Source organism: Ruditapes philippinarum, unplaced genomic scaffold, assembly GCF_026571515.1.
Source record: "Ruditapes philippinarum isolate M1 unplaced genomic scaffold, ASM2657151v2 ctg1029_1_1_1_1, whole genome shotgun sequence".
Lineage (NCBI taxonomy): Eukaryota > Metazoa > Mollusca > Bivalvia > Venerida > Veneridae > Ruditapes > Ruditapes philippinarum.
Genome location: NW_026858064.1, coordinates 173,683 through 189,926, shown reverse-complemented (window position 1 = coordinate 189,926; position 16,244 = coordinate 173,683). Strand labels below are relative to the sequence as shown.

The window sequence follows — 16,244 nt, the reverse complement described above, 5'->3', positions numbered from 1 at the left end:
TTTTACATCTATCCCCCTTTTGCAATCTTTTCATCTCATTTATTTGCATCGCTCATATTTGTTGCAAAATACGGGGTATCCTTTTTATTCAAAATAAATTGAGGGTGTTGTTTCCGCGAAAATTGCTTTTTCCTATTAATCTTAACCCAATGAAATTTTTAATAGTCGCACTCAAATTTTTTCCCTCCTGTGATATTTATACGCCACAGTGGACCCAGCACGTAGTGTTGGGATAGTGTAAAAAAGTAATTCTAGAAAAAAATAATGACGTTTATTAACCCAGCTAAGTTTTGGGATAGTGTAAATATCCCCAACACATGTGCCTGGGGCTATCTGGTGGTTATATTGCATAAAAAGTGCTTTTTATGAGAGTTTTTAATTTTCTTTCACGATTCGTGCGGAAATTTTTAGCTGACGCCCTGCCTGAACATAGCTCAACAGGGAGATCCACGATGAGAATGATAACTAACAAAATAACATGTAGTTGAACATTTGCAGGATCGGTTATATTGTTTGTCAATGAGTTGACCGAGAGATAGTGGACCAGTGCAGTTAACCCCTTAGCACTAACTTCGAGTTTTGCGATCTCAATATTCGAATCACAACACATACGATCGATAAATTCATACATACATACATACATACATACATACATACATACATACATACATACATACATTCATACACACATACACACATACATACATACATACATACATACATACAGAAATTTGTCATGAAATTTTGAGAAATTTGTCATGAAAAACTCAAAAGACGACCCAACCGTAAACCGGACCTTCCAAGTTTCCACAATGCTAAAACGCTTTTAATGAAAACTTATTAACCCTTGCTAGATCATTCATTAATATACATGGTACTTAATAAAGTAAATCATTCAATCATGTGTCAACATATAACCAACAATATATAAACATTCTGAATAGGGGAGGCCCCTTAATAAAGAGCAACGATAATGAAAATTACAAACTCGGTTTGACCTTCTTTAATTAAAGATACTCTGTGTGACCTGCAGTCAAACCTGTGCTAAAGACCACCTCTGAATACAGATCATCCTGCTAGTAAAGACCTCTCTTCAACAACTCTTCATGGTTTAAAAAGAACAAAATCATCTCCAAATAAAGCCCACTTAAAGGTTCCCCTTTGATAACCTTTATTCACATGTTTGATATATTAGCAATATCTCCGCCTGTAATGGGAGATTTTAATCCAAGCAAAATGTATGTCAAGCAGCTGCTGGAGATTATTCTGACTAGATTTGATCAAGATAATGAACAGAGCGAGCAACATCTCTCACACAACATTAACTCACTCAACAGTGAAATAAACGGTTGAAAAGTCTCAACTAAGTTAAGGAAAATTAAATTATACAAAGAAATTGGTTAAATGATCAAGCTAGGGATGTTTGACGTCTAATAGGTCCTTAAGAACCCAACATGGTATGTTCTTTCCAAACTGTTACAAGTGTAGTCTTTTACAACACACTTAAAAGAAAGCTCTGGCGTTATAGTTTTTTATCAAGTCAAATCATCATATCACCGATTCTTTGCACTCAATTTCATCTTGGAAAGTAAGATCTATTTTCTCGTCACTTTCTACGTCATTAGGCTCAGCACCATCTTTTACACTGTTCCCATTATCGTTGTCATCGCTTGGTGGTTCATAAAAATACTGAGCGGCAAAGTAGAATGCAAAGGCCACTATCTTAACTATAATCCACCAAACAAAGAGTTTCACGCCCATGCTAGTCTTCTCGTAAATCCAGCAATGTCCGCTTGTGCCGCAAATATCTTGCCAGACGTGGCAAGCACTGTCCATTATAGACCCCAACATAAGAGGTCCAGGTGTGGTTCCTGAAATATATAATGTATATTATAAAAAAATGTTCTTTTAACTTCTTCTTGGCTATTTCCTGCCCATTGGCGTATACATGTAAATTAGACAGGATAACAATGACTAATCTGAGCTTCTAAAATAAGCTTTGAAAGAAGTATTGACTTACAAAGAAACTGCATAAATCAAAGTACATGTAGTAATAATTTTCCTGTCGTATTTCTTATACTTTCGTTTAGACAATTTCAGATTGAGAATGAGGCACGAGAGACAACTCTTTTTCAAGTAACAATTGTACTTAAAGTTTAAGAAAATCTACCTAAAAGTCTGAGAAAGAGCCACTGCAATCCAATAGCCAACGATCTCTGATGTTCTTGTACACACCTTGAAAACAACACCGGAAAAAATATGATGAAAATTGAAATAAAAACAGGAGTTACATTTGCAACATATGCATCATGCTTAATGAATTATTTAATTGAGCCGCGTCATGACAAAACCAACATAGTGGGTTTGCGACAAGCATGGATCCAGACCAGCCTGCGCATCCGCGCAGTTCTTGATCAGGATCCATTGCTGTTTCAACTTACAAAATTCTTTAAACCAAGTAGTTAAAAGCTTGAATTAGCGAACAGCATGGATCCTTTGATCAGACTGCGCGGATGCGCAGGCTAGTCTGGATCCATGCTGGTCGCAAACCATGTTGGTTTTGTCATGACGCGGCTCAATTTATACAAACATTGTCATGTTTCAATCTTTGTGGATATTTGTGACATTGCATAGAATGATTTTGATTTTGTATGAATGAAATTTAAGAACATTTCACTGTCTCTTTAAAACTGGTCATTAGATATACATTGTGTAAATCAAATTAAGGGCAGTTTGTAAATCCCCGATTGAAAACAACATACAAAGAAATAGCAATAATTTTGTAACTTGGTTGAATGATTAAAATGGTCTGCGCTCGGAGATATGGAAATAAACTTGTTAAACTGCAGGGAATGGTGACGTCTAACAATAAATGTTTGCGAGAATTTACCTCATGGTGGCTGTTTGTGTAGGAGAACATGTCATAAATGTGATCAGCATTCCAACAAACAACAATGGAGCAACTACATACAATAACTTACAGTCAGACATACATATACCCTGGAACGCACCTAAAATGTACAAATTACTCTCTGTCAAGTTTAAAGGGACTCAACTGAAGTTTTCGACATGGTGGGAATGGACAATTTTTCAAGATTTCTGTACACTTTGGAGGTCTGCACAAATAACTTAAATGCAAAATTTCAGATCATTTGCTTACTCTTTTTTAACAGAATTAACAATTAATTGTGCAAAACGACAAAAATATAAAAGAAAATCTTTTTACGCGCATCGGGCAAAGTTATCATTTGCATGGTGCCCCAGTTGTTTACCTGTAAAAACATTAAATTGTCTTTCTTTATTTATTTACATTTATTTATTTACATTGTATTTATTTGTTTTTGTTTGTTTGTTTTTTTAATACTATTCTTTGAGGAAAACTTTCACCTGTTTCAGAAAAAATATGTTCAGTGGTAAATTGCATAAAAACCACGTACATGTAGGCTAGCTCTACATAATATTAATTAGCGTAAAATGAAAACAAACCTAAAGGTGGTCCAGTTTCGTTAGAAAACATGAGGCTTTCTGTGGAAACCGGAAGTGTTGTTGGGAGCGTGGTTGTCATGGTTTCTTTATCTTGCACAGTAACGTTCATTTTATATATTATACTTGATGCAACGCAACTACAGTTTGTGTACATCTGCAAAAGAGGAATGTGTATCCATATCTCCAGATCTCAATATCTCAAAACTGAGTAGTGGATACATGATATGGATAAATGTGCATTTCCGCTGATACATATGTGCTTTAGAACCTCCATATGTGAGTGTGGAAGTATAAAACATTCAAGAGGCAATTTATTTAGCTTTTTTAACTTTTAAAAAATAAAATTCAAAACTTTTTTTATAAAATTGAAAAGTAATTCTTTCCATTATTTTTACCATTTTCTGGTTTGGATCTTCATTTAAACATTTATTGAAATTTGGCTTCAAACTAAGGAACCGCTGCTCAAATTTCCATCTTTGCTGAGGTGTTTAAGAAAAAGAAGTGGTATAGAAAATAATCTACACAAAGGAACAGTGCAAACTACCGTAGAAAGGATTTCATTATCAATCACAACGAAAGTATCTATAAGTCAATTCCATATAAATACTGAAAAGCCAGACTCAAGCAACAATACTGATATCATATCATTGAGGAAAGTACAACAAAAGGCTTGCACTGAATGCTAATAATACTGAATACATGAAAATGGTGACTCTTGGCATAACTATTATAAACAATTTCCTCGAACATGCACAACCCAAACTATACTTTTTTCAACAATTGTCGAAACGAGCTTGGAATTTCATTAAAAATATGTTGAAAAGGTTGAAAACTTAACCAGCGAATTACTTACTGTCGTCTTCACATATGGAGTTTTTACTGCACATCTGGATCAGCGAAAATGCATACGTTTTTTTATAACAATGCTCAATTTAAAGACTATACGGAGTTCATCCCCTTGTCCCTATCACATAAATTTCGTAACTCAGAAATATATCAATTCATAAAATTGTTATATGACTTCGTTTCAGCGGCTTAATGTTTGTGATTTTAATGCTTACCCTGTTTGTTGAAAGAGAAAACATGATGATCTTAAATAATATTAACTCATTACATTTGAACTGCCTTCATAAGAGAAAAGTTTCTTTTCTTTATTTAAGTCTTTGTCTGACAAAAAAAAAATGTTTCAACGTTTCGTCTGGATAGGGGAACTTCTATTTGTAACGTAATTATTTATAGAAAATTTGCTCACTTTGAAAGGTCCCATCGGGCCTTCCATCAACACAAATTGTTCATTACAACCAGCATGGCAAGGAGTGAAGTAAATACTCATGTCCATTCCACACACTGGCTCGTACATAGCACCCGAGCATGCGCAGTCTGTGTTACACTGATTATCCAAAGTCACCGGACCGTTATAAGAACTGAAATGTATGTAATATGCTTGACATAATGTTTGCGTGTGTACATCATAAAAGAAGGTGGTCCTCTGTAAAATATGAGTGAAAAACAAGTGAGCATGACGTTCATAGAACGAAAACAAATCCATCTACAATCTAAGGTAGGATTTGCAAAAATAATTGGGGGAAGGACACTCACATGACGACACAAAGTGTGAGTGCATGCTCTCCTTGTCTATTACAACGAAAAAGATGCATGCATACAGCATGATCATTGATGAACAGTATTTGTCTTTAGCCATTGTTGTTGATGCTGGTAGTTTAAAGACCGGCTCGCGCAGCCACACTGAATTTACCAGAGCACAGTTGAGCCACCGCACCGTTCCTGTAGAGGCTGTCAAGCAGTTCCCTTAGAATTAGTAGATCAATCACAAGGACACAAGTGACATGCACTGTCCGTGAATCGAACACGGATCTAACCGGACAGTACACAGTTTTATACTCACGTTCCTGAGACGTATTCTGACGTCACACCAGCAATACTCTGCGTAGGACATTGTAACCAGAAGACAAAACTGACCAGTATACCGAGGAATGCAGCAATCATGTTCATCCTTATAATTCCTTTACATTTCAGTTTCCTCTTCTTCACTATAAAACCTCCCAATAACATACCTCCACCCGCCCCTGGTACCGTGATTATACCTACAATAAACAACGAATCTGCACCAAATGGTAAAAAAAAACATTTAAAACAATACAAAAAGAAATGGCCGATGATAATTCATGGAAATCAATATTTCTGATTAAAAATTTATTTTAGAATCTTTTGCTATGCGATTTTCTAAATGAATACTGAAATGGGAACTGAGCTTCTTTAATTCCATAAAAAAGTTTTAATAGCGGTACATTTCAACAAAAAACTCGTATAATCTATATCAATTGAGACATTGATGTAAAAAATCACAGTGCTCTTTTGCGTGTGGATAGCAGTTGCTTTTTCTGTAGTGAAATGTATAAATCATTGCATGAGCCTTTGTATACAACCATTTTGGACCTTCGAAAGAGCTTCATTATTTCTGTGCTACTGCAAAGGGGGGCACAATGGGAGTCAGTGTTGGAATTTTGGTTAATGTGCATTGAGATGTTGTTTTACCAACAAAGAAAACAGGAACCCTGCTTTAATACGCAATAATGCACTCGCCGTTTTATTCTGCAATGCAAAACAAACAAAAGAACCAGTTGACCTAATGTTTCTTTTCCTCTTCAAAGGTAAAGCGTGTTAAAATGGATTTTTTTTTCAATTTGAGTTCATTGTAATATGGGACGTGTATATGTATTGCATGTATGATGATAGGGTGTTCGGATGTTCTGTCCGTGATAAATCATCCGAGCCTTTACACATTTTGTGCGGAAAGAACAAAATGCGCAATACCCTGCAATATTGTACGACAATGCGTTCAAAATTGAATCTGTACCGTGTAATACGATATTGCACTCAAAAACGAAAACAATCTATTATACATTTACACCTCGGCTTGAGGGACATGGGGTTGTCAAATAAGGTTTATAACAAGTTTTCAACTGATAAGGCCTACCCATGACAAAACTTGCAAACGCTGCAGGGAGATTGAACTTTTCTTGCAGAAATTTGGCGCCAAATGTTGCAACACCACTGATTATCATCCCCTCTGTACATGCACTCAGTGACAGGAATAGGAAAGTCGGATTCTTTATCTAGAAAATGGAAACATAACTGATAATCAAAACATTTAGTTTCGATTCGATTGAATTTAAGTGGAATTTATTAAGGACCATGATAGCCAAAAATAGCAACGAGTCTGGAACAAGAGCGGCTCGTGAATTTAATTTGATGAGTGAATCAATGTCTCTTTTGCATTCCTGTAAATTTCGTGTCTGACGTAAGATATTATTTTATAGGTCTGTAAATAAACAATTAAACCTTTATAACTCTGCAGATTAAAAGAAATTGTTTTAAAGTGTAATTTACATTTACAATGTGAGTTCAATGTGAATTTGACATATATTGAAGGGACGTAAAAATTTGTCTAATGAACTTTTATATATACCAAGTTGAACAATGCCCTTGGAAAATCCCTCCAATTTTTACCAAAATTTTGCTGCAAATTGTCGTCTGCGCCTTTGATGGCTTCCGATTTCCTTTGCAGTTGTAACTTCAAACTTCCTGTAGACACGCATAGTTAAATGAAATGTATTCATAATATAATTAACTGTAGACTTTCAAATAATTAAAATACTATTTTAGACAAATTTAAATAACGAATACACAGACAATCGTTTGGAAACTCACAGTCAGATTTTGTCACGTTTATCACCAAATAACATGGCAGGTTCATGAAAGGCACCATTCAAACATGCAAGCAAATACCTTCTGAAAATCTGAGAAGTCTTCAACAATCAAAATATATTAAGTTTTGTTGCTGCACAAATAGCTATACGTTACTGCTTAGGATTTCACAAACAATTCAGAAGATTACTGTACATGTATGTTAAATTTGTAAATTATATCTATATTGAATTATTCTCACAAGAATATATTTAGTCATGATTCATTTCATTTTTTTGGGATTTTTGATCTTAAACCGGAAAGTGATAATATTTTCCCCAATAAAAGACAATCCAAATCTGCAGTTCCAAATGCGTGCATTTTGCCCCCGGGGGTTGCCAACATTCAAATTTATTTTGATAACCCCCAAAATTGAAAAGGGGACTTTTCCCAAAATAAATTTAACGAGTTTTAAGAATAGGGAAGGTAAAGACTTAAACATACCAGGCAGACGTTTTGGATATCCTAATATAGGTATAGCTATAATAAACATGGCGGCTCCGCTGATCAGGAACGGTATCCACCATGCACCGACCCATCTAGGATCCATTGGTGTAATATCTATTCTAAATAATAAAACAAAACAAAACAAAGTCCTGAATTTCTGAGAAGTAATTAAGAGACAATGCGCAATCATTGTTTTCCTTGCAACTGATTAAGATATGTAAAGAAGCAGAAGTAAAACAAAAAGCGCCAGACTAAAAAGGTATTGGAAAAAAAGCCAAAAAAAAAAAAATTTAAAAATATTTATTCTTTTTTTGGGTTTTTATTATATTTGAAGGTTAGATTATTTTTATTCCTTTTTTTTTTAAAAATTTTTTTTTAAAAATTAATCGGGGTTAGGGAAAATTTTGCCAAAAATTTTAATGATTATTTTTTTAAAGGGATTAAAATTAAACTATTTATACAATGAAATACAATGAAAAAGACGATATCTATTTATACAATGAAAATACAATGAATACAATGAAATTTTTTTTCCGGGGGGGTTTTCGGGTTGTTTTTTAAAAAGGGAATTATAAAAATTTTTTTTTGGTTTTTCAAATTCGTCTTTCAAACATTTTTTTTTCTTTTTTAAATTAAACCCCTTTAAACTTTTAATTTTTAAAAAATCGGGAGGGGTTTTTTTTTTTCCGGGTCCCCCAAAATTAAACTTCTTATAATGGTAAACGTCCTTTAAAATTACGGGGGATCTATTTCTATACAATGAACTGATAAGTTCAAAAGTAATTGGCGTACAAGCTGCAACAATGGTGTATCGATGCAGTATTTGTTGCTGAATACGTTTATTTTCTAATGATATATTTTCGGATATTCCTACCAAACTTCGGATAATGACTATAATGTGTATGTTTAGTACGGTACATCCTTCGGGATTGAGGTCACTCTCCACATAAATATTTTCGTAACTATATTTTATCTTTGATGGAGCATTGGCCGTTATTGTTTTTCCACTGCCAAAATGCCTAGATATTAATCTGGTATATTGAAGTGGTGTTCAATGACCTTAGATGACCAGAGTCTTCGTGACGTTGTGTTAATAAATGGCTAAAAGGCCATTAGATTACAGTAATTGATGTAAACTAATTGCTAAAAGGTCCTTTTTTCGTTGTCCTGTTTAGACCCGCTGAAATGACGCCCTTATCATTTTATAATATTTAGTAGCTATATAGTTGCATGCCTGCATAAGCCAAATGTTTCAATAAAATTAAAAATGCATATGAAGTTAGGAAAAGTAACAAAGATTCATGATTCAAGTAATAATTTGCCATGTTATGCGCGTTTAATGACGCGTTTTTCAGCATTTATAAGTATATATTTATTTTTACTGTGTGACTAACGCAGTAAGGATTAATCTTACAAATTTTTCCTCATTCAGGAAATTCACGTGGATTGTAATTGCCATAGGCAATGCGTAACTTACTTCACAATATTTTACTTTGTGGTTACAGTTCAAGACAGTTCGTCATTTCGAAATAAAACACTTTCTCTTATACTCTCAAGGGTTCAAACCCTGTCAATGTCATCATTTGAGGAAATTATTCAACAAAGTAACTAACGGGAGGTAGAATTTTCTATCCAGGAGTCCACCCAACACCTTAGGTCTTACTCCTCACGTAATAAATAGACTTCGCTGGTTGAAATTGACAGTGCCGAAGCGATTTGAAAACCAGACTAACCAACCTTAAATTAGAAATTAGAATCTGGCTCTGAGGTGATTTATAAGCATTCAACAACAGTGAAAACAACATACTTGCTTGTGTCAACAGTGTCCGCGTCTGTGTATATGTTAAGAAACTGGCCTCCACCCATATAGCCAGCAGCTACCCCTAGGGCTGCTACACAGTAAATTATACCTGAAATGCGGGAAAAATATACCGTTTTTATAATGTTTTTTGTAAGCAACTAAAGAAAAAAAATGTGGACGTTTCAACACTTTACCTTTTGTAGCTGAACGTGATTTACATTTGGCATCAGTTTATAGCCTAGTCAACCTGCATATCCGTATAATATGAACATGCAGGTTTAATTCTTTTGAAGGTATTTTTGTGTTCTCAAATTGAATTCCTTAAAACTCAGATTGGATTGTTATAAATAAAATGCGTGATATATGGACTGTCCCAAATTAAAAGCGTGATATACGGCTTGTCCTAAATTAAAAGCGTAACATACGGACTGTCCCTAATTTAGAATGTGGTATACGGACTGTCCCTAATTAAAAATGTGGTATACGGACTGTCCCTAATTAAAAATGTGGTATACGGACTGTCCCTAATTAAAAATGTGATATACGGACTGTCCCAAATTAGAAACGTGATATATGGACTCTCCCAAATTAAAAACGTGATATATGGACTGTCCCAAATTAAAAACGTGATATATGGACTGTCCCAAATTAAAAGGTGACATACGGACTGTCCCAGATTAAAAGCGTGATATATGGACTGTCCCAAATTAAAAACGTGATATATGGACTGTCCCAAATTAAAAGGTGACATACGGACTGTCCCAGATTAAAAGCGTGATATACGGACTGTCCCTAATTAAAAATGTGGTATACGGACTGTCCCTAATTAAAAATGTGATATACGGACTGTCCCAAATTAAAAGGTGACATACGGACTGTCCCAGATTAAAAGCGTAAGATACGGACTGTCCCAAAGTAAAAATGTGATATACGGACTGTCCCAAATTAAAAGGTGACATACGGACTGTCCCAGATTAAAAGCGTAAGATACGGACTGTCCCAAAGTAAAAATGTGATATACGGACTGTCCCAAATTAAAACGTGATATATGGACTGTACCAAATTAAAAGGTGACATACGGACTGTCCAGATTAAAAGCGTATTATACGGACTGTCTCAAATTAAAAGCGTGATATACTAAAAGCGTGATATATCTTTTACATCGACTTAAAATGTTATAAATAGTAATAATTATGTTACTTTCTCATTTACAGTACAAACATACAGACTGAACGGTTTCGTTGATTACCTGGACACGTTACATGACGTTAAGCCATTCAAAAGACCTTTAGACCCAAAAATGACATTATCTTATGTATTTTGCAATCTCATCAAAATAATATTTCGTTGCATTCTTGTGAAAATGTGAAGTCGTTATTTTTAAAAAGATCCCTCATAACTTACATAAACAAGACATATGTTAACATTAGAATTGATATGTATTAGTTGCGAATACCGGCGAATGAAAGAACTGGACCAGTTGGACGCTTGTCAGTGAGTTTTTGGATTTTATAACTGGCCTGTTTCAATGAGACATACTTGGTATTAAAACTGAACAAAATATTGAAAAAAATCAATCACCAAGAAACAATGGTGTTTGCTCAGCCTTGCTGTTCTCGTCTATAAAACTGGTTCCCAGAGTGAACATTGGCGTTGACCCGGCACCATGTAGAGCATTGGCCAACATAAATACGTAGAGATAATTCTGGTGGTTAGAGACTGTCTCCTGTTGTGAGCATTCCATAGTTCCATTGCTAGGGCGGCATACGTTTTCAAAGGCATGGAGATCTTGAAAAAAAGTTGCTGTTCATTGATATTCGTTTTAAAATTACTTAATAACAGTAGTATATATAAAACAAATGAGACTATTTGAGATTATTATGCATCAGGTAAGGTGAGCAAAACGCTCGTGTTATACATGTATAATCTAATGGTTTGTTTTATGAAGAAAAGTAATTTGATGTAGATTACACACATGCTCTTTTAGATAAATTGTAAAGGAGGACCCTAGATAATGCTGGTATAACTTTTGGTCCAACACTTTTGTATGTACATTGTATTTATACTTATGATAATGATGCTGAATTGTGTTAATTTATCAACAGATACATTACAAATATAAACAAACAAACATTCAAGTACAATAAAATATAAAGTACAATGGACATATGAAAATATCTGCGTCATTTTCCATGGACTATGATTGAAACATTAAACGAATATTATAAATATGCAATCCTGGTTGATAAAAAAAACACTTTTACTTCGTGCGGCCTACCTGATCCACCATAGTCGTACAGATCTGGCGGGAAATGGGGTATCGAGAAAATAAATGAACCCAATCCCAGAACAATCACCCCAATGCCTATAAGTTTCGGTTTGTGACGCTCACTTCCATAGAAGCTGATTACCAGCACTAAAAAGAACGCCAGGAAGTCGTTGGAGCTGGCAATGAGGCCGGATTTGGAACTGGGAAGATCGAACCTCCTCTCTAAAGTCGTGATGATGGCGTTGACGACACCGTTGACAATAAAACCTTGAACGATGCTGAAGATGCATACCCAGAACACGTACCATCGAATAGTATTAAATATTTGTAGACAGCTTGAATAAATAGAAAATCATAAGAAATTGATTCTTTTAAACGTGAATTTTATTTCACTACAAAGACAAAGAGACAACATAAAACACTTTAAAGCAGCATGCCATCTAGATACTAAATTTCATGAAAATTGTATTAAAATTTATTTAGAAGTATTATGTTACACAGTGAACAAACAGCATTTACAATCAACGTCAATTACCGTACCAGAAAGAGGAACTATGTCTAACGTTAGTTATGCAGCAGAATATGGTGTCAAATTCTCCAAAACCGGTCATTAATTGCACACACCAAATAAATTCTTATATTTTGAATCTTTCTTTTTTCCTTTTTCGAGAAATTTCAGTACATTTCTCTTCAAGTTTGATTTTTTTGATAGTTTGGCTAATCGTGAGGCTCGCAGTTTTAAGGATGCTGTTATACTATCTATTGTTTTGTTATGTCATCAATAAATAGCTGAACGACCTAAACGGAATTTGTGTTAAGATCTTCAATCGTATAAGGGCGTCAATGAGTACAGCTGGATTTGAAAGTAGGTCATCTTTGGGCAATGACCGATATCTGACCATACGACTTCCATCTGGCAATATCACTGAGCAAATAGTCCACCGATAAATTTAGAACGTAGTTTTTAATTATGAAAATATCTTAAGAGTGTACTAGATAAATTGAAAAACTATCGTTGGTAATGCTGCCCTCACACATAAACCACGACCTTACTGCGACCTGAAAACTAGTAAAATAGCATTTTTCTTTTGAGAATCGTTGGTTTTCTTTCAATTTTCCAAATTTCTCTCGCAGAAAGTTTCTCTCGCAGACGGTCCGGGGCTCTGCAGTCTTGTGTTCAGTACGTTTTCTCTATGTCCTCAATACGACCCTTCTACGTCCATGGCGTTTCCACTGCGACTGTATTGCGTCCCCAAGGCGACCCCACGGCGATCATCGGCGACCCAGCTGCGACTGTGCTATGTTCTCTGCGTCCTTACGGCGTCTCTACGACGACTATTGGTGTGTCCGGCGACTGTCCTGCGACTGTACGACGACCCTACTACGTTCTTGCGACCTAACCAGGACTCAGCAAGAACGCAGAGTTTCTGCGACTGTTTTGTGCATGTTCAAAATAGTCGCCGACGGTCTGCGACCTTGTGCGTCCTTGGGTTCCTCGCTACGACCTCGCTGCGTCCCTGCTGCGTCCATGGCGACTGTGCTGCGTCCTGGGTCGTAGCAAGGTCGCAGTAACGACGCAGTAAGGTCGCGAGGTATGTGTGAGGGCAGTATTATAATCTTACACGGTTAAATTGAGAAGTGAAAATGATATTTTCATGTTTCATATGCTAGCATACGCTCCCTTCGCAGCTTACTGAATACACTCCCGTTACTTCAGACGTGAGCGATAGTGGAACATTCGACCGATGCGCAGGAGAGTAATGCTAGCAATAAATTAGTTGAATCTATTTATTTTAGCTCGAATGCGAAACAAGTTCTTGAAACTTATATTAATCACTCTCGAACTAGCAAATACTATAGTAACATATGAGGAAACATGGACGAGACCCAGGTAGGGTTCGAGTCCATGATCCCTTGGCTGAGAGACAGACACCGTAGCCACTAGGCACCTCTCCCCTTAATTTTAATAGTAATAAATTGAATTGTAAAGTATGTGAAAAAGCAGTGTGTCTTAATGAAGGTTTGAATAGAGGTATTTGAAATTACAATTTTAGCTTTCATTCACCATTTTTAGAGTGAACTGAAAAGTCTGTTTATAATACAACTAATAATTACATTAATATTATTAAGTATCTGACATACATGTAATAGAAAATAATCATATATGGATGTTGTTGACAAGTATTATATACATGATCTGATATTTTATATAAGCAGATAATGAATTGATCTAGGACAAAATATTATTACTCATTACTATTTGAATCACTAAGAACTTTTTTTCAAGCAATATTAAGAATATCCAAACAATATTTTTCTATTTACATTTATTTCATTCTGAGTAACATATTATATAATTTGTGAGTAGACAGATATTTTCAAATGAACATTGTTGCTTCTATATTTCTGTATCAGATCAAGGGCAATCACTTATTCTATTCAGATGAAATTCGGAATTGCATGACAAAGCTTCTTTCTCTAAGTCAAAAATCAAACTTACTCTGGGGTCCACTTTCCCCAACCAAATCGCAAGTTTTGCCTTTCCCATTCCGGGTCCATATGCACCTCATCCTCTTTTTTCTCGTATGTCGTGTCACCACGTGTTGATGTTATTAACTTGGAAACCACGTTATTTTCCTTATACCAGTCGTCAATCTGGTTTTCAAAGTCGGCACCATTATTTCTTGGTTTGATATCTCTGCGCCACGAACCGTTGGATTTTTCCACATTTGTTGTCATCGTCATCTGCCTTCAGTTACTATTTATAGCAACACTTCAAAAAAAATATTCATCTCTTTGAACTCATACAATTTGAATCTTGATGTCTAAATATAATTCTATTCTCTCACTTTTCGTATTGAAATTATCAGAAAAATAAGGTGGCAATCCTTTTTTATGATTCTCGAATCAAAATCAGTTAAAATTCAATCCGAGGAGTTTAAGTTTTATAGTATATCCTTGCAGCGGGAATTTTTCTCTACTAAGAGTAGGCCTTCCTATATAGCGTTATCTCGAAATGTAAAGCGACAACTAAATTGACCCTGTTTAAGGCCGCTTAAACCTGGATTAATAGTAAACATTCTATTTCTAAAAAATCTTTTTTATTATTATTTTGGAGTATGTTTACAGTAATCATTTGCAATATACCTGAATCATCTAATGCTTGTATAGTATTTTGGCAATTAGTGTAATTAAGCGATTTTGTATGGAAACATTGATATCAATTTGTTTATATTTTGTAACTTTTATGACAAACTATTTCACTTCCAGTGTAATTGTATAACTTCCGCTTAATCTATTATAACAAAATTCTAAAACATATTATTGCCATATCTAAAGAGTAATATAGGTAATCATTGCTAAGTTTGAATGGTTGATTGTTTCGCCCATTGACTTTTGTCCAATTTAAACACATTATTTGCGGTTGGTCCATCTAACCGGCGTTCCTGGATATCTAACCAGTAATTATCCATTTCTCCACAAGTGACTCATCCAGCATGCTTTCCGAATCAGCAGTAATGACCATTACATTTAATGTCCGGGAAGAAAACGTTCTCCTTGCCAAAAGATCAACCCAGAGACGGCTGGATTACGTTATAGACCCTTTTACGACGCGGTCCGTTGCTGAAGTAGTTTTATTAGCGCATGCGCAAACTGCGTCGGGCAAAAAATGCATCGCCCTACATAAAAATGTAGTAGAAGCTCATAGACAATTCAAAATTAGTTTAAGGTAAAAAGTGTGAAGTTTTATGAAAAAGCAAAAAAAAAAAGGGGGAAAAAAAGATGTCTTTATTTTTGTGGCCAAGATTTCAATTTTCAAAGAAATGTGGAAACATATCATAAGCGAATTATTGTTGTTGAAAATTTTTAAAAATATGAAATCGAAGTTAAATATAATTCTGAAGAAGTCAAAACACGTGGTAATGCATTTTTAGTTTCCAGTTTACCTGATTTTATCCTTTATCCGATTTCACTGCGATGCCAAAAAGAAAATGTATAAGTCACATTAATATTAAGAGGATATTTTTTAGTTTGCGTGAAATATGGAATATATTTTCACGAAACATGATAAAATGCCACATATTTTCACGAGCCGGTATCATGTTGGCCAAACTCCTCACACTGATTACCTCCCTTGGCAGAATTTTATTACATGCTTTTCGCTGGTGTATAGAAATATATCAGTGATATAAAACTGGTAATTTCACTGTTTGAAACAGTGAAATTACCACTTTGATAATTTCACTGTTTTGAATTTAAGCCCCTTACGTTGTTTCAGTAAAATATCAGCGTGCACAGAACTGGGTACCAATTTAATGACGTGACGTCGTAAATGACGTCACGTTGTATTATTATTTGGCGCGCTTTTCATTCAGTATTAGGTTTAATGTCTTTTAAAACGTTCCTTTGCATATAATAAAAAGAAAATTTGTTTAGTTTAGTGTAAGATCGAAATATATTTCACCTTGTGAA

At 34.9% G+C, this 16,244-nt stretch overlaps 1 protein-coding gene across 1 annotated transcript; it reads right to left on the bottom strand.

The window, feature by feature from the left end:
• Nucleotides 1-932: 932 nt before the first annotated feature.
• Nucleotides 933-15,850, bottom strand: LOC132751965 (solute carrier organic anion transporter family member 4A1-like). Its single transcript, XM_060742192.1, has 14 exons — nucleotides 15,719-15,850; nucleotides 14,272-14,544; nucleotides 11,781-12,106; nucleotides 11,084-11,290; nucleotides 9,509-9,611; nucleotides 7,699-7,820; nucleotides 6,977-7,092; nucleotides 6,485-6,623; nucleotides 5,393-5,591; nucleotides 4,739-4,910; nucleotides 3,487-3,640; nucleotides 2,891-3,011; nucleotides 2,171-2,235; nucleotides 933-1,871 (listed from the first exon to the last, which is right to left on the bottom strand). The coding sequence occupies exons 2-14, from the start codon at nucleotides 14,514-14,516 to the stop codon at nucleotides 1,549-1,551; spliced, it is 2,292 nt and encodes a 763-aa protein (XP_060598175.1). The 5' UTR covers nucleotides 14,517-14,544; nucleotides 15,719-15,850; the 3' UTR covers nucleotides 933-1,548.
• Nucleotides 15,851-16,244: the final 394 nt, after the last annotated feature.